At 38.0% G+C, this 23,425-nt stretch overlaps 2 protein-coding genes across 4 annotated transcripts; both read right to left on the bottom strand.

The window, feature by feature from the left end:
* Nucleotides 1-1,518: 1,518 nt before the first annotated feature.
* LOC101168579 (RUN domain-containing protein 3A) lies at nucleotides 1,519-10,430 on the bottom strand. Of its 2 annotated transcripts, XM_078937426.1 has the most exons (12): nucleotides 10,054-10,188; nucleotides 6,687-6,806; nucleotides 6,259-6,374; nucleotides 5,829-5,956; nucleotides 5,663-5,748; nucleotides 5,492-5,581; nucleotides 4,594-4,674; nucleotides 4,254-4,422; nucleotides 4,000-4,157; nucleotides 2,997-3,116; nucleotides 2,645-2,745; nucleotides 1,519-2,561 (listed from the first exon to the last, which is right to left on the bottom strand). In XM_078937426.1, exons 2-12 carry the CDS (start codon nucleotides 6,698-6,700, stop codon nucleotides 2,419-2,421), a joined length of 1,206 nt encoding a protein of 401 aa, XP_078793552.1. In that variant the 5' UTR covers nucleotides 6,701-6,806; nucleotides 10,054-10,188; the 3' UTR covers nucleotides 1,519-2,418. The 2 variants fall into 2 exon arrangements, with proteins under 2 accessions (XP_078793552.1, XP_004080333.1); XM_004080285.5 differs by lacking the exon at nucleotides 6,687-6,806 and having other exon boundaries at nucleotides 10,054-10,430.
* Nucleotides 10,431-12,735: 2,305 nt separating this feature from the next.
* On the bottom strand, nucleotides 12,736-23,060 carry pth3r (parathyroid hormone 3 receptor). Of its 2 annotated transcripts, none has more exons than XM_020712085.3 (13): nucleotides 22,704-23,060; nucleotides 19,421-19,526; nucleotides 18,143-18,253; nucleotides 17,507-17,631; nucleotides 17,143-17,237; nucleotides 16,669-16,816; nucleotides 16,073-16,226; nucleotides 15,942-16,002; nucleotides 15,801-15,867; nucleotides 15,630-15,724; nucleotides 14,299-14,440; nucleotides 14,170-14,211; nucleotides 12,736-14,084 (listed from the first exon to the last, which is right to left on the bottom strand). In XM_020712085.3, the coding sequence occupies exons 1-13, from the start codon at nucleotides 22,767-22,769 to the stop codon at nucleotides 13,638-13,640; spliced, it is 1,659 nt and encodes a 552-aa protein (XP_020567744.1). In that variant the 5' UTR covers nucleotides 22,770-23,060; the 3' UTR covers nucleotides 12,736-13,637. The 2 variants fall into 2 exon arrangements, with proteins under 2 accessions (XP_020567744.1, XP_020567745.1); XM_020712086.3 differs by having other exon boundaries at nucleotides 17,143-17,234.
* Between the last annotated feature and the right edge of the window lie 365 nt (nucleotides 23,061-23,425).

Here is a 23,425-nt window from a genome sequence, read left to right as displayed (position 1 = left end):
CTCTTTTTTGAGGTAAAAATATCCAGCCTTTAAAGGCCTAATCCTAGATAATCAGTTTTTATCTATCAAGTCAGTTATTTAGTCAGTATTAAGACTCAGAAGAAAAACTGAATGGTTTCCAACACGTAGCCCTGGGGTGTGCCAGCAGTGCAATGAAATTTTTCAAATGGAGAGAACAGGAAGTGTATGCAAAGTGAATACATTAATTCTAGAATTACTTCCACTGTTTGACTAATTGTATTCAACTAAATACAAACTGTTTAACAAGACTTTTTTTGTTCAGGTTTACCATCATGCTACTTCAGCATTTTCTTCTGATCTGGTAACTGAGAGAGTGCAAACCATCTCTGTGGACCATGAAGCGACTTTGGGTGGTGTGTATTTGAGAGACATTGTGCATTGTGGAAGATAAATGTCCTGACCCTGTGAGAAAGGGAGTGCCAGTGGTGGGACAGGAGAAGAGAGCAAAGATAACACGACACCACTTTCACAGCCGATCCCAGACCAGTGCAAAAAAAAAAAAAAAAGAAAAGAAAAAAAACCTCAACAAAGCTACCCTGACTCAAAACATATCCTTCTTTTACTCAGGACCTGGCACCCATGCTAAGATAACACGTTCATTTGGGGTACATGAGAATGTCAGAGAAATTGTTTTGTCATGTGAGGATCATTCTGAAAGTAGTGTTCATCTATCTAGTGGCACTGCATTGACAAGTTAATGTCATTTTCACTCAAAATAAAAGCTTTTCTGCTAAACACAATTTAGCAGGACCCTCCAACCTCCATCAATTTACAGCCAGGGAGCTAATTGGACAGTATGTCAATCTGGTATGTATCTCCAACATAATGCATTTCTAACATTTGCAGAGGGACTTTCAGCTACTGTTTGCTTAGCACTGTGTATTTGTCTGTGTTAATGAATAAATGAGCCTGACCTTTGACCTCACGTGAGCTATTTCAAACCCATTTGAAGAGAGACAATGTCCTGCCTCACAAGGTTATGTCACAAAGGGAAGACAAAAGGCCGTGGAGAAAGCAGGGAAAAAGCTTCGTTGGGGGTTACTTATCTGTCTCATAGAAAGTAGCATGTTACCTAAACATAAAAAAAGTTCATAAACACTGTCTAAACAAATGTGGTGCATTTGAAATGTGCATTGTACCACAAAATTCTGCAAGAGAAAGGAAAAACTCAAATGGTTACATGCACAAATTCTAAAATTTATAAAAGAAAGGTTGCTAAAAAACATAAAGGGTTGACTATGGTTGGCATTAAATGATGGACACATGAGTTTGTGTCCAGACAATTTGGATAAATCGATCCAGGAGATTCAGTTAAATTGAGACTTACAGTCTGTACCAAAATAAAAACCCTAGAATTAAAATACAAATGGAATGAACTTCATTAATATCGTTAGTGTCAGATTTATTTTTCTTTAATCCACCACTTTGGAAATATTTAAATGACTATTCCTGCAGTGTTAGCATGACTTAACACAGACTGCAAATCAACACCTAACATTTAAAAAAGGCAGTTTTATTGCAGGTTTAAATGACACAATGTTTCCCAGCTTTTCAGCAACGCCACATCAGATTGCAACTTACACGATGACTTATTTGAGTAGAGTATTAAAAACAAACAGGGAAGGAATTTGACAAACAAAGACACACTTAAGTTGCGTATTCACAATAGCCTTCCTGCAAAAAAACATCAGATTTCAGTCCAAGTCTGCAGGAAAGGAAAGAAAATATTCTGCATAGTCACAATTCACATTGCATTTTACTGCAATTAATGTAAGGTTTGTCTATATCTTCACATTTCAGCAATCAAACCTTGAGAAAATAACCACGTGTCATAATCTATTATGTAGTCTAGAGTATGCTTAAATAAGGCCTAACGGGTCATTTTTTCCTAAATGTTATAATGCTGCTTTTTTGTTTCTCTAAATGATCTCCATACACAGCTCTGCTGCCGTTTCTCACCATATTAGAGTAAACATTGTAATAAAATGTTGACTCTGCTCTTTACAAAGTCACAACAGTTCATCCACTCTGTCAGTACTATGCAACTGGAAGAATAGAGAGACTGGTAAGAGTTGAAGAAAAAGGGGTGCGGACAGTCAACTATTTCCTACAGTGATGGCTGTGACCAACAAGTGCCTGCAGATGCACAAAACTGTTTTATATGGTTCAACAGGAGTCAAGCTTAAACCAGCTGTTTGCATTCAAGGAGAAACTCGTAACATACCATGAGGCAGCTCAGCAGCTTTTCTTACACTTTTGCTTAAAGGTGTAAGTTGAGACATTGCCAGGCTTGGAGCTTAAAGGTAAAAGGATTCAAAAGGAGAGCAAGTGTCAGTTCATTAGGGGCATTTGTTTGAATTGTCTTAGTGTCTGTTGGCAGTGATTCTTTGGCGCCCCCTAGCTGGGAGACAGGGAAGGACTGTTTTCTGTGCTGATGTGGACCAGGCACTCGCTGGACTTCAGGCTGCTCAGAGATTTGCAGCTTGGGAGTGAAGCCAAGGACCCACACAGGCCCATCATGGAGGGGGTATAGTCCTTTTCTGGAGAGGTGAGAATGGAGATAAAAAGGTGTTTTTTGGGGGTTTGTTGTGACTTTAAAAGGGGGCAAAGCCTGCAGTGTCACCTGTGCTCCAGGCTCCACCGTTCTGCTTCCCCTCCATCCGCTGGGGGTCAGAATCCAGGGTGACTTCCAGATGCAGCAGCTCTGTACTTGGGAAACTCCTTCTACGAGTCAAAGGCAGGACAGTTAAATTACTGAAAGTAGACACTAAAATACATTTCAAAAAATTCTTCAAACTAATAAAAAGCTCATTGTTAAAGCAATATTCAAATTTAGCATTAATTCATGGTGTTGGCTGTTTGCATACTCATATTTATGGCGTATTACAAGTATAGTATTCTTTATAATATTATTTTAAACAAATGAATGACTTGATGAAGGACTGAATGAATGCTTTTTTTTTTTTTAGTCAAACCTGCGGAACAGCTTCATGTCGTCTTGGCTGTTGTATGGCTCAGGTGTTATCCACTGATTGACCAGAGGAATTGAGAGGTTTTTTGACAAGTGTTTAGGGTCACATGGAATCAAACTTGTCCTGAAAAATAAGAAAAAATATAATTTATTTCTTCTCAAATACATGAATTATTTACTCCTCGAGTTTGTGGTTTCAATCCAAGCTGCTGAAAGCAGGGGACACCCTAAACAGACTGTCAGTCTGAAGGTCAACCACACAAATACTGGTTGCTAACAGTAAATATAGTCACCCATCAACCCATGTTTTGGACTATGGAAGTAAAAACTACTAAAGGAGAACATCCAAACGCCCCCAAAAAGGGGGGCCTTTGGGATTTGAATTAGGTCCAGTCCTGCTGCTAACCACCATAACACTTCTGATTCAATTGTTTATTATGTATTCTTAAATAGATGGGATCAATGCAATCAAGCTAAAAAAGATCTGACCTGCTTCATGTCAGGCTATGTGTGTGCCAATTCCAGTGGCGAGCAAATTCAAATTCAAACTTTATCTATAAAGCAGTAACACAAAGTGCTTTATAGGTTTGAAACTGTTAAAAACACAACATGGCCCAATAAATTGACCAATAAATAAAACTGTAAAAGGAAACCGAAACCAAAGTGGAACCACAAAATAAAAACAATTTAAAAAAAAATCAGTGCCATGCCTCTGTGGTTGCTGGTTATTGTAAAACAAAAAGCAACACTTTTAAGAAAAATTCTCAAAGTAGGTATGATCTGCTGTTATTTACCTTTTGTTCTACATTCCTCTATATGGAAATTACATTAAAAACCTTTCTATGTAATTCATCACTTACATATCACATTGTTATAATCCAATAAAGAAAATCATTTTAATGTTGATTTTTGCATGTTTTATAAATTATATGAATTGAATTGAAATGAACTGTGAGAGATCAGACACATATTGAACACCTGAAAGTCTCTCTGATTTATCCACTCACAGTTGCTCCTGAAGTTCGAGGATGACACCTTCTAATTCCTGTTTTTCTCGTTGGTTCTGGCTCTGTTGCTCCTCCAGTTGGATCTTCAGCTTCTTGTTTTCTATCTCTGTGTTCTTCAGCTGGGATTCACGCAGACGCACAAGTTCCTCTAAGTAACCCTGACAACATAAAGCAGCAATCCTTTTGATGATAAAGCCAAAAAACCACGGTTGAGTTATGATTTGTTTTACTTGAGTAGGGTTGAGACTAAACACCTTCTGAGCATTGACGATCTTGAACCTCTGCTCCATCCTGCGACACTTTGTGCTCCAGCTCTCTTCTTCTGTGACCAGAGGAATGTAAGGGTGTTCAGGGACGCTGTCGTCACTTGTGCTGCTGTCAACGCTGCGCTCATCCTCACCATCATCGCTCAAGTAATCATAGCTGCAACAAAAGCCACCATTTCAATATTTTATATTATAAACGCCATTAAAGTGGTCCAAAAACACAAGAAAATAGGAACTGAACTTTTTAGTTCTTGAGCTGTGTGGGGATGCTGTAGTGCCAGATGAAAGAGGCCCCAGCTGGGATTCAAACTCACTTCAATGAACATACCTCTGTGTAAACTTCAAGTATGGAGTGTAGTCAATCACTGCAGCTGATTTCCCATCCAGAGCCTCACCTTTCAGACAGAAACTAAAAAAAAAATAGATTGATTAACCTTAAAGCCACACATCCAAACATCAACTTATCTTCCAAATCCGCGTTAAGACCCACTCTGATGAAAACGTTTTTAACATGTTGTGGCCTTTTCTGACAAAGGAGGACTTATAAAAAAGAAAATGAAGCTTAAAAGTTGCCTTTCTGAGTATTTCTCTCTTCAAACCATTGTGAATCAGGAGCAGATGAAAAGATTCTGTTTGAAAAATTGCATAATTTTACATAAAAAATACACCGGGGGGGGGGGGGGGGGGCAAGCTTCCTGCTCCATCCTGATGCATCCATTAGCAGACGTCTAGATCAACGTACGTCTTTGTTGTTCTCATCCGAGGTGGCGTTTGGCTCAAAACTGTACGACTGAATAGCTCCAATATTGCTCTGCATTTTTGTTGCACCAGTAGTGTTAGGCCTGGATTGGGAGGGGCTGTAAGCTAGCAGGAGAGAGTGTAAACAGAGAGCTCTCAGCAATGAGAAGGGTAGGGGGGGGGGGGGTCGCACCACATCAACGGTCTCTCCTACAACTCAGAGGCGAACTCCTGAAACAATGTCCTAGAAAACCACTGAGATTTTTTGGTTTTGGCTAAAAACAACATAATCATTATTAAAAGACCACTGGAAACAGTTTGAAAATAGATAAAAAGATAATCAGAGTGGGTCTTTAATCCCTTTTAGGGTCACAAGGCTGCTGGAGCCTATCCCAGCTATTGTTGGGCAAAGGCGGGGTACAGCCCTGGACAGTCTGTTGCAGACATCAAAACAATGTTTAGTAAAAATAATTCATATATATCCCCACCTAAAATCTATGGCTCCGAGGCCTATTAGCATCCCTGTCAGCACTGTGGCCTCTTCCCTCAACATGATGGCTCCCTCTGAGTAAAACCTCCTGAGGTGCAGCGAAAGAGCAGTTAGATGGGAATTCATCAGGAAGAGATCATATCTGGAGAACGGCGCTGACTTGTCTGACCTCGTTGTTCTGCTGTCCCTCAGAGCTGTGCCAATGTACTCAGACAGCCTCTTCTCCATCAGGGCTACCCTCATCCAAGCTCGGCCCTGATGATAAAGAAGTAGCAGAAATAAATGGAGGAAATCTCCCAAAGCGCCATGTATATTAAAACCAAACAAAGACTTGCCTTTGCTCTTGAGGTGCTAATGTTTTCCATGCTCTCAATGCTACCGATGCAACTGTTGGGGACCTTAGCACAGGCAAGGCGGATATAATCCCAATAACTCCTCTGACCATCAAACCAGCTACCAGAGCCTAAAGGGAGAAAATAGTTCCAAATAAAAAGGGAATTTTCAAGAAAAGAAACGCAGATGCCGCCAAATATTAAGTATAATTAGCGGAACAGAAGTTATTTAAATACATTTTTCTTTTAAATAGCAGGATTTTCAAAACGGTTGGACAAATGTAGCATCCGGGGCAAACTGCTGCCTCTACTGGACTAGGCAACAGGCTCTATTCTATGCATGCAGCTCCGCTCAATCCACTTGTGATTACAAACACAATTTATTTGCCCAAACTGAGTTTCGTCTGTCTGTTTTCTCATTTTTGTTTATTACCTTTGAAGCAATGACTGAGGATGTGCTCAAGGATTGCAGCAAAATTGATGAACTCCTCAGAGGAATCATCAATGGGGTCGGCTGTGTATTTTTCTAAGAGCGTCTTAACAGAAAACCTGTAAAAGAGATGAAGAAAAATGAAAAGTGAACATTTAAACACACCTATTATCTTAAGATAAAGCATTCACAGCATAATTTTGGATGTCAATGATCTAATTTTACTGTATGTGGGTCCAGCGGGTGGAGAAGCTAAAACAACACCAGAAAGTGGTGGTGGGAGTAAAGATTTGAAGATTTTCCAAACAAAAGCTTTTGTATCAGAAAGAAAAAGACACAAAATAAATATTCTTTGCATGTGAGTGTTTGTGGGTATGGGAACTCCCATTCTTTAAGCACCACTGTGTAGAGTCTGAGGCCTACATGCCTACCTGATGTCATCCATTTACTGAAAGGAAGACGTTGGTGGGGAGCTTTCAGGAAGTAACTCGATTTCCTGAAGCGCTTTAATGACTCCAGCCTGACATCAAAACACTCACGGTTGTAAGGATCTGATGCACAGACAAAACAGTAGCTCTATGAAAGGGTCCCACTTTTTAGTTACTTTTAGCAAAAACCTCATTTTTTATTTAGCTATCTCAGACAATCCATGTACCAAGATGAGAGCTAGGATACGTCCTCCATGGTCAACACTGACCGATGGAGGCCAACAAACATGTCATTCTAATTAACTACCATTCCATCCATCCATTTTCCTAAACAGCTATATCTCTTTTAGGGTCACGGGGTTGCCAGAGCCTGTCCCGGCTACTGTTGGGCAAGGGAGGGGTACACCCTGGACAGGTTGCCAGTCCGTTGCACACAATCCCTCACCTAGCGACACTTTAGTCACCAATTAACCTATGAAGCATGTATTTGGACCGTTGGAGGAAGCCAACTTCACACAGCACTGCACATTTTTCCTCTTTAGAGAAAAAATCTGAATATTTCCCAACTGCATACTACTAAATTAGCTTCTTTTAGTATTTACAGAGGACATTTTGAATTATACCAAATGTGAATGGGTGAGGCCTAGGAAATTTAGTTTTTGCTGTGTTCAACAATATTTTGACCTCTTGTATTCAGGAAAATTACGAAAAAAATTGTTTTAGTTCATGTTTTATTATTTACATTTTATTTTAGGCACTAAATCTTTGTCTGCTTGATGTTTGTCAAACACTAAAAGATTCACTGAATTTGTGAGTCAAAGCAGGAGTCACGTGTTGTTTGTCCTGGACCGAAAATCGCTGTGGGCTCACAGAGGCTTTATGACCAAAGAACAACAAACTGGGACAAACTTTTTGTATAATGCACAACCAAGACATAAAAAAGCATGCACATCTGATGGTGATCTAGGCCAGTAAGTCAAAGGATTTCACTTTCCATTGTTCCAAAGGCAACAATGCCTTATTCAGCTTCTTTTACTGAAAAAGAACCAAGTGACTGTTCTTTCCAATCATGCTTAGATTACCAGTTTGTGTATTTTTGTGTAAGTATTTGTCTAGTCTTGCAGTTTGTATAGGTTTGCAAGTTCTGTTAAATCCATGTGGTGCGGTAGTTTTGTACTTTCATGAAAGGATCCAAAAATAAATCAAATCGAAATGATCAATAGCTTGTCTTTAATGTTTGATAATTTTCCAGCAAATAATCCACCTTTGACTTCCTGACAGGAGTGGCAATATCAAGCAGATTTGGCTTTAAAACAGATGTGTGACTTACCTTTATATGTATTTTTAACAGGAGTTACAATGAAGTCAAGGCAACAAAATGATGAAACTATATTTAGACTGTTACACTGGAGATTTTGTTTGTTTTGGGTCATTCCAACCCCTTTATATCACTTTTATCACTGTATAAGTTTAGGTGAGAACCCTTTCTGTTTTAGAGAAAAGAAATGTGATTACAGAGCCACATATAAACAAAACCAATTCATATTTTTAATAAATAGTTCCCACCAAAACTACATTAAATATATATTGGCGGACTCTCTGGGGTTTTAGCCTCAAAACTAGTGGTAAAAGTTTTATTTAAAGAAAAATTATGAAAAGCTATGATACAAATGTTATGTTAAAAAGTAATCTACTAATTTTAAGAAAGGAAAAAAGCAAAAAACAAATGTGTAATAGATGTCAAGAACCTTAAAGAATGATTCTTTGAATGATGATAATCTAATTTTTTTCCCTGTAGTTAAATCTGTAACTGATGTTCATATTTTCAAACATTACAATAATAGATATTTTTTTGTTTTATTATTTTAGAAAATGCATGTCTACACACAATTCCTCTGTGAAGATTTGTCACCCATGAACTTCAATCAGGACTTTGTTTCTATGCCTCACACTGCTTCCCTGCCCTCATTCCCTGGGGTGCCAGGTACTCCTTGCTCCGGGAAGACGGTCGTCATAGCAACGCCATCAATGCAGAGGGAAAAAAATTGTACTGACAGAGATTACCTAAACTTGCACAGTCAGAAAAGCCTGTGTGATGGGTTTTTTTTCACGTCATGGACAATTATAATCATAAAGTTATACAATGCCCCAAAGGCTCATAAAAGGATGAATAAATTGTGAATTTTTTTTGGTATTACTTTTATCTCAAAATTCACATTTGTGTTAAAAATGAGGCGATTTTTGCAATATAATGAAATTCTAAAATAAAATTGACGCCCGAAAAAAATTACTTTTTAGAAAATATACATCTATTAAGGAACTTAAAGAAAGGCGTGGTCAAGTAACCTTTATTTTTAAGCATCAATTTTAGCCTGTTAGGACTCCATGGCCCTCATAAACACTGAATAAGTAATTCTAGGACATTTTTAGTGACAGATATAATTTAACAAAGTTTTAAAGTAATTCCTTTTCCAGTAGAACTGGTTGTTTGCAACATAAACATTCAGTTTTCTGACCTTTAGCTGCAGTATTTTAACTCAGCGATCAACTAAAATTCGCATCAACCAATATCCTTCTTATTCTGACAGGAAGAAATGAGAAATTTCTTTGGAAGTTAATTTTTTTATAACTATTAAGACATCAAACAGATACTTTTTTTTTTTTTTTACTAAAGTGGGGATTGATAGCACAGGTAATTCATTTCTTTATTGTATTTACTGAAGAATATTTTGTAAGGACCTCAAAACAAAGCATCCAGTCTTCTATCCTAACCAGACAGAATATACCATTTATTATTGAAGGACAAAAGGAGGGATTTTATACTAAATAACCTGCTGGTTCTTGTAAAATGTAATAAAATGGAAAAATAGACAGTGTATAGGTACAATTATCTCAGTGTATTAACGTTAGAAAAACACTAATCAATTATTCCGAAGTGCTTGTAAAGTCTTAAAAAACTGTGATAAGATGCCATCACATCTTATTGTCTTAGTTTTTACCACCTTTCTTTTTTTGCTAACCTTAATATTTTGTTTCTCCCCTCAAGCATTGATGTTCTTTGCTTTTTATGTTCACTCTTTGTTTGTGTTTGCCCATAAAGTATGTTGAAATTTAAAGAAAAGAAAAAACTGAAAACCCGGAAGTGTCTGAGCAGTTGCCATGACAATAGCCGGTCCAACAATAGTGATTTATTGGTGTTTTATACAGACTTTATTTTACCAAAAGGATAAATTCTTCTTAACTTAACAATTAAATGGCTACATTTACATTCATGAACAAATTAATTTTATTCATAGTTAATAATCCAGGAAAAGTGAAAACAAATACATATAATTAAAAAAACCAAACCCTTTTCCAATCGCAAACTGACCTGCAGACCGTGATGAGGTTCTTTCTGTCCGCCGCCGCGTTCCGAGGTGAGGCTTTTTTCGAGGCATCTCCCGTTGCCATCCCTGCTGGAGCATAACCGGGCTCCGTCCAGGAGGAGGCAGCCCACAAATGAAAGGACCCCTCCCTGTCTGCCGGACCTCCTCATCCACTTCTGGATGCGGCACGGAGGATGCTGCGCCGCGCGCCCGCTTCAGGGGCGGTGCCAGGCGGGAGCGCGGCGTCGCAGCTTGGAGCAGAAAACGCCGTGGATGTGCTTTTGTTGACACTTTTAAGGCTTAAAGGAGAAAAACGCATCCGCGCCGCCTCGCAGCCTGAGCAGTGACGTTAGCGCCCCAGAATATCTGACGTAACGATTACGTCACTTCCTCGGCCGCTTAAAGTGTGTCTCCGTAATGTGCAATAAAGTGGAGTTAAAAAAGTGTGTCTCCGTAATATCGCAGTTACTTTTTTATGGAATAAAAGACAAATAAAATAAATTAAAACTGATGATGACAGTATTTTATTTATATTATCTTATTTATAGCAAAACTTAGCCTATAACAGTCACAAATTGGAGGGTTTTTATAGGGTTTTTGTATCTTTTGAGTATTCTATATCGAATATGTTTAAAAAACGAACAAAACATTAGTTACACTAGTTGATTACATAAACATTCTTGGTTTGTTTCTTTACCAAAATAGTGCTCCTTCTAGTATAAAATACATGATACTACAAAGGGGTGTGAATGCACTGATAAGAGTATATGATGATGTGGTAAATAGTGTATTCCTTAGCAAATAGTATTTCAGTGTACTACAAATATTCTTAGTCTATACTAAAAGTGAAGCAGCAGCTGACTTTTTTTATATACCATCTATAAGTTGGGAATTAAAAATGTTTCAAATTAGTCTGAAGAAAATTCAATATACTTCCTACACTACATGTACATGGTCTACAGTATACTTGCTTCAACTTCAACTATGCTACTTTTTGCAGATTACTTGTACATTCTACCTTTATTAAGGCCCAAAGCGCATACCCATCTGCACTCACAAGGACAATTTAGCTCATGTGCAGTCAGAGTGGGAACCAAACCTGCGACTCTCTGATCAACTGCTCGACATCCTCTCCTCAGCTGCCCCTAACATATGCCTAAGTCAGATCCTGATGTCTTTTTTATTTATTTATTTATATCATTTATATCATACTTTTTTGAGGACTAAAACTATTTTTGGATTGATGTATTATTCCAGAAAACCCTACTTGCATTTTCTTTTGCTTTTTTGATACTTAACCCTTCTGCTATCCTAGGCACTTTACCGTTGGGAGTTGGGTCATCGAGACCCACTAGACAATGCACTGAACTTTTTTCTTCAATGATTTGTGATCTTCACTGGTTTCCATGGATTACATGAAATCATCTCTACCTTTATCCACCTTTGTCATGGTAGGGAGAACACGTCAATGGACATCTTGACCCTATAGGATAGCAAAAGGGTTAAATCAATACTTAGAAAATAAATGTAGTTCCTAATTTAATTTTCCACAATTTTGTTGCTTTAGACCAGGGGTGTCAAACTCATTTTCACCGAGGGCTACATCAGCATAGTGGCTGTCCTTTAAGGGCCAGATATAACTTATACATGTAACTGAATGTAAAAATAAATGTAACTACTCCTTAATGTTAAAAAAACTCATTATTTATCATAACTTTTTAAAGTGACAATTACATTTGCATAGAAAACATGTTTGTTTGTTACTCTAGCATAAATCCTTTTAAACTTTGTCCGCTTATTAAAACCCATATAACTCCATTAATGAAGGATCAAACTGTCCAAGTGAATAAAGAAAAAAACATAAAACTGAGCCGCAAAGAACACGTATTACACGTGTAACATTTTACAAAAAAAAGGCTGCACACAGCTTTGCATCTAACTGATGGTTTGATGACAACTATTTGTCTTACACACATAAGACCTGCACACACTGACTAATTACAACAGCAGCTACACATAAATAATGTATAATCAACTAAACAAAAAATTTTATTCTAAGAAATAAAAAAAACTTTTATGCTCTCATGGGCCAGATAAAATAACAGGGCGGGCCACATTTGGACACATAGTGCTTTAGACAAAAGATTTATTTTCCATAACATCACCACAGTGATCATGATGGCTCATTTCCTCCATCACTTCCCTCCTCTTTTAATCTTTCTTTTCAAATGCCAGTAATCGTGCATGGCCGGGCGTGAGTCAGCATTTCTTGTGCACACTTAAAGCCCATTGGCCGATGATTTTCGATGACCCAACGGAGGTGTGATCACTCAAACGGCATCTGCTGTTTTATATCCTGCAACATTTTATTTTCATCCATTGACCTGCTTTTGTATCGATTCTTCTGAGGTGTTTTATGGTTTAACAGATTTAGTGAATTACATTTTCAAATAGATCAGAATAGTTTTGCTTTTTATCTATGCTAAATTACATTATGTATTATTTGATAGTAGTTTTTTACTATTCACCAAAATGAGCTGTTTATTCTATCAGTAGTGGGTTCAACCTTGGCAGAAAGATTACATTTGCTAGTGAAATTTTAAAGTAACTGTGGACAAACAGATTTTAAAAAAAATATTGTTGCAACAAAGATCAACTACTGAAGAAAAAGGAAATTAACTCTGGTGTAGAATAAACTGACTTATTTTATTTACAATCTTACTTTTGAAATGATCACATGTGTTTTTACACTTTACACAGAGAAATGGTAAACCTCTCCACTTCTGTACACTCAAATCATTGTAAAAGGTTTAACAAGAGTAGTTTTTGGCTGTTTATCTTGTGAATGTAGGCAGCTTGTGCTGTAGGTTTGTCACTCTTGCTCCAGGTCTCCAAAAACAGTTCAGGAACCTGTGGAGCCACAGCTTGAGGGGGAGTGTGTGAAATTCTGGACAGTGCTGTGAGGGCATTCAGGGCAGAGGTTACATGAAGAAATCGGTCAGGGGAAAACAGTTTCTGTACAACAGCCTTCAGAGGTCCTGTCAAACTGATAAATTGGACCATTTAGACCACAAGAACAACATCAAAGGGGGAGATTTGTCTAGACAGTGTGTCTAGACACAGCTGACTCTTAAAGTCGGTTAAGGCAACTGTAGTAGCTGCATTTTCTCTTTCACAAATAACTTGACATTGTCTTATTTTGGAAAAGAAGTACAGCCGTGTGAGGTTGTGCCCAGCAAATCCAGGAAAATTCCCCGACAGAAATACAAGTAGGTGTTTCAATCCCGCGTGTGGTCAAAAACGTTACTATTTTCTCTGCAGCATCACATCAAGCATCGCCTGCATTTATCTAGTCACATTTTTCTCAAAAGTCACATTTGCACAAGTTACATAAATTAAAATAAAAACGTTTTTAACCTGTTAAAACAACTGGAGAGCTGAGCTAAAACATTAACCGTGCAAGTAAAACGATTCTGCGCTTCTGTAGTGTTCATGCGGCACAAACTGTGTTCCCAACATCCAGTGAGGCGGAAACCTGTTTTTGTAGACAAAGTAGCATCACTGGAATAAAGGTTTTCTCCAGTAGCAGTTACATGGGTGTCTCTATCTCCTTCAAAGACAAGGAGACGTCTGGCTCTTCTGCTCCATGACTTTTACATTCATCATTCCCTCTGATAACTCTGCCATTTCTGGCAGAAACCCCTGACCTACATCGCTCTGGCTTCCACAAAGCCGGATCCTCCTGAGGGTTTAAGTTTCCGGGTTGAAAACAGTTCGGATGTAAAGCTGTAAGAGAGGTGTGGTGTGTTGACCTCACCACAGATCCATCTCCACCACTAGAAACACCCCCTGCTCCCCCAGTGACACCAAAGGCTCTTGGATTGGCAGCAGGCAAGCAGACGCTGTGGGTGGTGGCGTGAGACACCATACCGCCATAGTAGCAGCTGCCTCCGCCACTGCTTGTAATCCTGGCTTTCTGTTTGAGGTCCAGCGTCAAGCTACGCCTTAACCAGGCCTTCTTCACCTCTGCCTGCACCTGATCAAAGCAGTCATATTTGCACTTTTTAAAATCCTAAAAATATATGCAGGTTATAGCTTGAACTATATTTTAGCATTGTTACCTCTCCGTTGCAGAAACAGTAGATAAATGCCACAAAAAAACCCTGGAAAAAAAAATCAAATTTGTCTTTAAGAAAATTAATTGAGTCAATCTAACTGCTGCGTCACATATGACATCATTTTGTTCTGACCTGGGAAGAGTTGAAGAACATCTCATAATGCATCTGCACCTGCCACAGCAGCCCATTCACCTCAGTGTAGGGAATAGCCATGAACACAATGTAGTGGACTCCAAACAACGGCATGAGCACTAGAGTGGACCTCAGGAGCTTCCTGCAGAGAACAGGAAAATGAAACACGTCAACACCAAAAGAGGCCTTTGTTTGCTTTTTTTCTGTGTAAATGTATCATACACCTGATTTGCACAACAACCTTTAGTTATGTTTTTCTGATCTTTCGCTGTTTTGGCCAAAAATACTGCTATAGACTCACTCTGCTGAAAACGTTTTTTAACACGTTCTTGGGACATTTTTCTCATGATGGAGGACATATATTAAGATAATTCAGCTCAAAATTATATATTTGAGCATTTCTTTATTAAATGATTGTGTATTGGGAGCAGACTGTTATGGTTGCCCCCCAGTGTTGTTTTTTGGTTCTTTTTTTTTTTTGCAGGTTAGCTGTGGTCTCTCCCTGATTGATCACAGCTGCCTGCAATTATCTTGCTTCCTATTGAAGTTTTGTTCTGTGTTTTGTGTTGGAGCGTCGTCTATGCTGGATCATTTGTTTGGACTCGAGTAAATCTTTGAAAGCTGGTGAACATGTTCAAGTCTTCCTGCTCCTGGGTTTATCTTCTCTGACTAACCGTAACACAGACAAAAAACTGCTAGGCGCAAATATGGCAAGCCACAAGCCCACTGCTCTGCGTCTTTGTTTTCCTTGTCCGAGCTGAAATCTGTCTCATAACTGTGCGACTGGATAGCCCCAATATTGCTCGCCATTTTTGTTGCAGCGGTAATAGGTTGCGGGTAAGCTAGTGGTAGAGTATGGAAACAGAGAGCTCTCAGCAATGGGGAGGGGAAGGGGGGGCATTTGAGTTGTAAGGAGCTGTAAGCAAGCCGTAGAGTGTGTAAACAGATGGATGATGGGAAAGGGAGAGAGCTTACTCCAACAGCCCCGCCCACAAGTCGCTTTGCAAAAACTATGTCCTAGAAAACGACACAGGTTTTTAAATTTTGGTTTAAGAAGGCATAATCATAGTTAAAAGACCGATGGGAATTATTTTAAAATAGATTAAAGAGGATTGAGATGGGACTTTAATCCTTATTGCGTGTGTTATCCACTTTTGTCCTATTATTAGGTGTTTCCCTTTATTTTAAATAACTTTATTTTTTGTAGATTGTAGATAACACGCTTTGTAGCATAAAATAAATTGGTGAAATAGAATAGATTGCTTTGACCGAGAGCTGTTTAATGTCAGTTTTCATGTTTTAATTGTCTAAACAGCAAATGAACAACCTACCTGTACTGCTGTCGAGGGTTCAGTTTTCCAGTGTTCGTTTCCCAAAGTTTTGAGGCCAACACCCGAATAATATTAATGAAAAGAAGAAAATTGACCTGCAGAGACAGGTGTTGAAGAGCAAAACATTCTAATTGTCAAACTGTATTTTGTTGCAACTTTATTTTTCCTTACAAAAATGCCTGCCAAAATGGGAACTTGATAGATCCACTTTAGATTTCCGGCACTGATGTCCCAACATCTGAAAGCAGCAAATAAAACAAATCAGGGAAACACATTCAAATGCTAAATATGAATATCGCTCGAATGACTCACTGCGTGTCTGCCAGCGAGGCTCGTGCACTAACCCAAACAGACACAAAAACAGCTGGAATACCTAAAAAGGGAAAGTGACTTTAACATTTGAGCTGACACCCGAGAATTTCTCCTGCAGAAGTCCAACTCACCCCATCCCATGATGGTGAGGACCCAAAGATAGTTCTTATCGGACAGGAGAGCCATGAAGATGAGGCTATGGAGATACAATCCCTCAGCCAGAATCCAGTAATGGTTGGTTGCCAGGAAGTACAGGAAGAAGGTAACAGCAGCTTTACAACCTGCCTGATGACACAAAACACCTGTTCAAGGAGGGAACCAATGTATGTGTGCAGGTTTTGTTTGAACACTGCAAAATAAAGAGGCTCTACTATGCATTAAGTTTGAAAAAGAGGAGAAATAGCAGCTCTGTCCAAAGGTTAATGGAAAATGAAACCTGTCATCATAAAAGCTCAGGTAAGAAACGAGAATGCCAACTGTCCGGTTAGTGTTTACCAGGTAAAAAGCTAAGTTTCCGTGAAAGAAGTAAAGATTTCTGTAGTGGTTATGTTGGTTTTTCTATGAGTGATGGAAATATAACACCTGTATGTAAGTTTTCAGCACCGTGTCAGGTGTATTGCTCTACACGCTGCTTCCTACAGCTTCACATTTCAAGATGGCACATTGTGTCCATGCAACAAATTGAAACATCTTAGCAAGTGCAGAGAAAAGCGTTTTTGTTCTTTACCGTGTATTGCCTTTCCGCAGGAAACTCAGCTTTACTGTCATCAGTTATGGAGTAGAGCACACTGTCCTTCACAAAAATGCTAACCGCTCGACAAATGAAGGACGTGAAGAGATGAATGTGGATGTAATTGCGGGTACAGTGGAGACGTCTAGGGAAAAAAAAATATTTGGCAAACAAAAATAGAATGAGAAAACATTTGAAAGATGCTTTTGATATAATCTTAGACTAGATCCTACTATAGAAAAGTATTTGATCAAAGCTGATCCTTATATACTGTTGCAGTTTGTTTTCATTTTGATGTTCATTCAACCAGGAAGTTTATTTTTCTGTAATGTATGACATATTTTACAGTTCTACATGCAAATCTCTTTCAAGGTAGTTGTGTAGAATCAAAGCTTTTGTAGCACTTCACATACTTTATTTTGAAAAGTCCTAAATATTTCATGATTTGAGTTACTTTTTTTTCTTTCTTACTTGAAATAGCAAAGGATGGAGACGGCTACCAACAGGGATGATAAAGAGATTGAATATCCAACAGTGTACATGAGATGGAGCCGCTTGAACACCTTCTGGAAGAAAAACACAGGATCTTTTAGTGTGAATCATTCTAAACAATGCTTTATACTTTTACAAGCATCCATAATCAGATATTATATGTGTTACACATTACATGTGTTTTAGTATTATGCAAAAATCCTTTGCTAAGTTTGCAGAATATTTACAATTTTGCATGAAAGACTGAAAATGTACTTTAGGTCCTTGAAACCCCAGTATAAGAAATTACCGATAAGCAGACTGCAGATTATATTTATTGCTAACAATGATCATGCTCATGCACCTCCTGGAGGCTTCTGTGGTTGGAGGTCAGGTATCTGGTGCACTCTGTGTAATTTGCCCACGTGTGGTTGTTACTGGTTACCAGCTCCCAGTTTCCTGTGACATCACACTGGCGGTAGGCTCGCCCTGAATCACAAGAAGACGGGGCAGCAGTTCAAACTACGTTTTATCGATTAGTTTGTTTCAAGCTATTTCAAAAAAAGGGGGGGGGGGGGACAAAAATAAAAACATAAATGTATCAAATCTATTTGAGATATGAAATCATAAACTGATAATAAAATAAATAACATAAATGTATATTTTATCTTTTTGACATCATAATTGCTCCAGTTAATACATTGACATATTTGTACTTACACATACAGTACACATGTTGACTTTATTGAATGTAATTGTCAAATAGAGTTTCAGTAATTGCTTGAAAGGGAGTTGGAAGACGCAAATATATGTAATCCCACCCCTATTATGATTTACTTAACTTTTTTTACATAGTTGCCATAATCTGGTTCTCAACATATTTTTAAAGTTATGAATACACTTTCAGTCCAAGTGCAGATTATTTACCAATAAAAAACAACATTAACATGCAAAAAGAGGCATCTTCACTGAGAACATGTGGTGTCTGGATGTCATGTACCTCTGTGATTGAAGTCGTAGATGTACTCTGGACAAGGAACCGACACCAGCTGACCCGCCCGGCTCTGAGGCCAGCAGATGATGCCATCCCACTCTGGGACGCAGTCGCCTTCTTCAGCAACGAGGGCAAACAGGGTTTCAGTACAGACAACAACAGGTGCAGATCCTGTGTTCATTTGATCATATTCCTACCACCTATGATATAATTCATACACCTCGTTGTATTATTACAATTACCTGTCATGCACTACAAAAACTACCACAAGTAATCATAAAAGAACGCCAAAACAAACAAGAAGAGCACATTCCTTAAACATTGCAATAATGTGAATTTGTTTTGCATTTCAGATTTCTATATGTTTATAAGTGAATTACAGAAGGCACAATGCACAAACACAACATTAGACTGAAAAAAATTTACTTAAGAGCCTCTCAGAGACAGCTACCTCCCCACTACATTTCTGTTTTTTTATTGGGCTTTTTGGTTATTTAAGGTTGATTCATGACCTTATTTGCAATTCAGTAAATCACAGTTTTACAGCTTGAATCTGCTCTAAATTAACTTCTGTGGAGACATCTCTGCCTACAATGGTCTGCATAAAAGACACAGTTTGCAAAGCTCAAAAGTTGTCTCTTGATTTAATGCCTTGCTGATTAGTTCACAGTCTCAAGTTGATGTAAATTATGATCCTTTATCCCTTGTGCTATCTTAGATGACCCCACCCTTACATTGACGTGTTCTCTCTAACATGACAAAGGTGGATAAAGGTGGAAAGATTTCATGTAATCCATGGACACCAGTGAAGATCACAAATCATTGAAGAAAAAAGGTTCAACGCACTGTCTAGTTAAAGTGCCTAGGACAGCACAAGGGTTACACGAGAAGTTTGTTCAAGCTAAAGTTATCTAAAGATGCTTTCTTTACTTGTGTTTGTGCAGTTGACCGTATTTTAATTTGATTTTTAATAACAAGATAACAAACAAGATAGCAAATGGCAAAATGGGTTTAGTTTTATGCGTGGGGCCAACAATAAAGAGATTGAAATAAGTCTTGCTTTCATATAAAATCAAAAATGTCCACTTCAGCCTTTGTTTTTGTTCTGGAGCTCTTTGGGCATCTCATGAAATCATCTTATCTTTTGGAGCTTCTGCGTCACAGGCCAATTTAGATATGGGCTTCTATTTTAAAATTCACAGTCTGCAGGATATTGGATGAGTTTTCTATCTGATGCCGCATAAACAACAGAGGTAATAAATACACACACACATCAGAACAAACCTTTAATGATGGCCGTTTGTGTCTGGATGCTCCTTTCACACCTGGCCTGAGCCCCGGTCAGAACGTAAATCTGCTCATCTCGTGTGATGACATCGTCAGAGTCTATCTGCAGAGGAGATGAAGACCTTTTAGACTTGAATGAGCAATGAAGCCAGTATCAGATAAAACAAACAAATCATTCAGACCTCACTTAACGGATGAATCGCATTTTGAGCTCTATCTGCAGGATTTCCTCTTTTAGAGAAAGCTTTAAAACCTGTCAGATTTTTTTTCTGAGCGATGGATCAACCACAAACACTCCCAAGGAACTGATGTGCTTCCTCCAGGTGTTGTGAAATAGTTGTGCAAGGGTGCAAAATGTGGTGATCCCTTGCTAACTCTTTTTTTCCCCTCACAGTGATGAGGTGGAATGCTGCAGGGGGCTTAAATAATCTAAGCCAAAAACAATGTTCCTTTCTTAATCCAATGAAAACTATGTTTTTGGTGTTTTTAACAAGTTCTTGTGGCATTTTTCTCATGAATGAGGTCGTGTATGAAGAAAATGATGCCTATAATTACATTTCTGAGTCTTTTCTTTATTTAAATTGTGGTAAATCAGGAATAGACAAACAAAACGCAGTTTTGAAAAAGCTTGTGGCAGTGATGTTGGTGCTACAATCGGCAGGCCACAAGCGTCCTGCTCCACTCCATTCGGATGATATTCACTTGCAGACAACTAAATCCATGTACGTCTTCGTTTTCCTCGTCCAGGCTGGCATCTGGCTCAGAACTCTATAGCCCCAATATTGCTCTCCATTTTTGTTTTAGCAGTAATTAGGTTTGTACGGGGTTGTAAGCTATCAGAAAGAGCCTGTAAACTGATGGGTGATGGGAAATGGGGACAGGCCAACAGTTCCACCCACAACTCTGGGGAATTTCTAATGAACTACAGTCACTCTCCATGATTAAAAGAGCAATGGGAACGCTTTTAAAATAGATCAAAAGGTAACTAAAGTGGGACTTTATTTTTTTATACCTCTTAAGATTTTTTCTAAAATGTTCTTGGTTGATTAACTATGCAAAAACAAGCCAATATTGCAGCTATAATGGAGTTAAAATGTTTTTGTTTTTTACGTGTCTTGGTCCAAATTCTCCTTCTCACAGCTGCTTTTCCTGAGCTGAAAAGAAATCCCAGATGGAGCGACTAATGCAACTTGATAGGTGAGAAGTAACAGCCTTGGCGTAGGCCTTGATATTAAACTGCAACAGAGGGGACGTTTGTTTCCCGTAAGCATTCAGGATGCTAAACAGCTTTTATTTCTTGTTGTTTCATGATAGACTCAGACAAAACGTCACGAGAACTTAATTTGTCATTTTAAGTGGGGTGGACATAGTGCCACTCTGTTGATTGTTTTTGGGACATTTTCTATATATTTTTTTTTTGCTCCAATGTTTCCATCTAAACAAATAATCCCCATCCATCTGGCTCCACTGGGCCTCGTTTTAATGCTAAGTGATTTTCAGGCTGGCTTCTCCTGAGATTGTTAGTCTGTCAGAGCTGGACATGTGCGATCGACCCAGGGAAGATTAAGATACAGATAAATGGGGCCCGAAGGTAAAAATGGTCAATGGCATGTGACTCCGAGAAGGGGAAAGGTTAGAACGGTTGAAGTAGCGATCCAAAAAATGAATAGAGAGGATTGAAGTCAATTAATCTGTTGCTGTTTTGAACTTTACTTCTCTCGCTCTGTCTTTGTCCTATTCCAAAGTTTTTTCCAAACATAACATATATATTAAAGTTTATTGCCCATTTTCTCTGACATCACTAAAGCAAAATGCTGCATCAACAGATCTGAGACATGCATAGGATGCCAAAATGAACAGATGTGTAAACATCTCTGAAAAAAAAGGAAGAATGTAAATGAAATACGTCACAAAGATAACAAAAATAACACTCTCCCAGAACTAGATAACCTCAACAAAAACATTCCAGGCCTTCCTCAGTCATTTCTGAATTTGTCCTCAGTCTTTTGTCTATGTGGAAAAAGAACCACACAATTTAGAAATAGAAAGAACAAGAAAAATAAAAAAAAAGGTTTACTTTAAAATCTTTCTTTTGACAGTTCTTTTTTGTATTTTAAATTAAATAACCCTTTTAAAAATTGTAGCTCATGAGTTTAAACATGATCTCGGAGAGTTGGACTAAAACATTTGCTTGAAGTACAATATTTTTAAGCCCAAAGTCACATTTTGAATTTGTCTGCTTGCATATTTAAAACCATATCATTTCCATAACATTAATTAGTTTGGCATTTAATACTAATTGCATCACATTTTTGGCTTTCTGCAAGTACTAATAACTTCATTTACATCTCAATGTTACTACCTTTTTTAAGTTACCTAGCATTTTTTTATTGTATGTCTGTGCCGCTTTTATGGGATTTTTCTTTTTACCATCTAAATGTCTTTTTAAGATAGATTTTTGGGGGTTTTATTTTTAGGTCTAAATCAATATTGCTGGTTTTATTATTTTCTGCAATGAGCCCTGAAGACAAGGCTTCAGACTTTTAATTGTATTTTATTTTTTGGCACAAGGTTAATTCCTCTACGGAATCAATAAAGGTACTAGACACATTTCAGAAGAGAAATGTTTTACAGCCTTGTATTTTACAGATTAACTCTGCAATGTAATCTGTTGGTCACTTAAATGAATAGTTAAAATAATATTTAATTTTTGGAATGAAATGGATTGAATTTGTGTATAAAAATATTAAAATATTTTGAATAATATGAAAATTGTGTTTTATTTTGCCCCTTTGTAGCATTATTTATGAAGCTCTTTGAAACAGATCTCATCATTTTTTTCCAACGCATTTGTTTCACAGTGAATTGCTGAAGGATGTAAATCTAAGTCTGACATTCAGGTCATCAAAGAGTGTCTCATGCTTGAATTTTTCCAGCTTTGGTTTGAGGCGCAGCCCTACAGGAGCGTTGTTTCTGACTCCGTGTCATAATAAAGTGTAAGTTGTGATGCTGCTGTGTGAAAATGTTATATTTAGGACCTGAAAACCACCAACTCTTTGAGAAGTCTACATTAAGAATGTACCGGTACTTACTGCTGCAAACTCTAACGTTTAAGCATAAAAAAATAGCAAAAAAGTTTTCATTCTGTTAACTTTGTGAATAAATAAGCACTCATAAAGTATGAATTTCACAGAAAATATTGTTCAAAGTAGTACAAATTAATTGAAAACATCCTAACAAATGGTAACGTAGTTATTTCAAACGAAAAAAGTTGACTTACCAGGGCAGTGATGCTTCTGAAACTTTGGAAAAGAGCCAAAGTGCAAATGATCAGCATTGTCAACATGACATCTCTCCAACAGCAGCTAACAGGTCAACAAACAACTTCCCACACTCTCAGATCAATTTGTCCTCCTCAGGCTGTGTTGACATAACCTGGAGTGGTTCCATCAAATGTCTCATCAATGCTTTGTAGTTGCTTTTCTCTCTCAGACTAACTAGAACTCCATTTCTTTGTGCACACCTCTTTGCCATCCAGATCAATATTTTTTTAAATGCAGGGTTCCCCTCAGTGGCCGCTGTCATTCTGCAAAGTTGGAGAAGAAGCCATCGGTCTGCTGAGGAGGGGGACAGAGGAGCAGAGAGGATAAAACCTCCTGTTTTTACAGCTCTCTGGACTGTCGGCTCTGGAAAGCTTGGACTTGATTGGTTATGACTTTCATGGACTTAACTCTTTGTGCTCACCGGCTGTTGTTATTTGTCTGTTTGCTGACATGATTTTGGTTTCTGCTCCACTTTCTAAGCTGTGAAGTATTTTAATGGTGATGCTCACAATAGCTCGCAGCATGCATCTAATAAAAAGCAGCACTATCTTTTTATCATAAATAGACAGAGGCCATACCACACAATAAAAAAACAAATGTCTTTTTTTATGTGGAATTCCAGACTAATTAAAGGACATTTCTCATAGAAAAATATCAACAAGTCAAAGCAATATCTCTT

Source organism: Oryzias latipes, chromosome 19 (assembly GCF_053564925.1).
Source record: "Oryzias latipes strain Hd-rR chromosome 19, Olatipes_Hd-rR_3.1".
In the NCBI taxonomy this organism is placed as follows: Eukaryota; Metazoa; Chordata; class Actinopteri; order Beloniformes; family Adrianichthyidae; genus Oryzias; species Oryzias latipes.
This window is presented reverse-complemented; position numbering and strand designations above follow the sequence as displayed.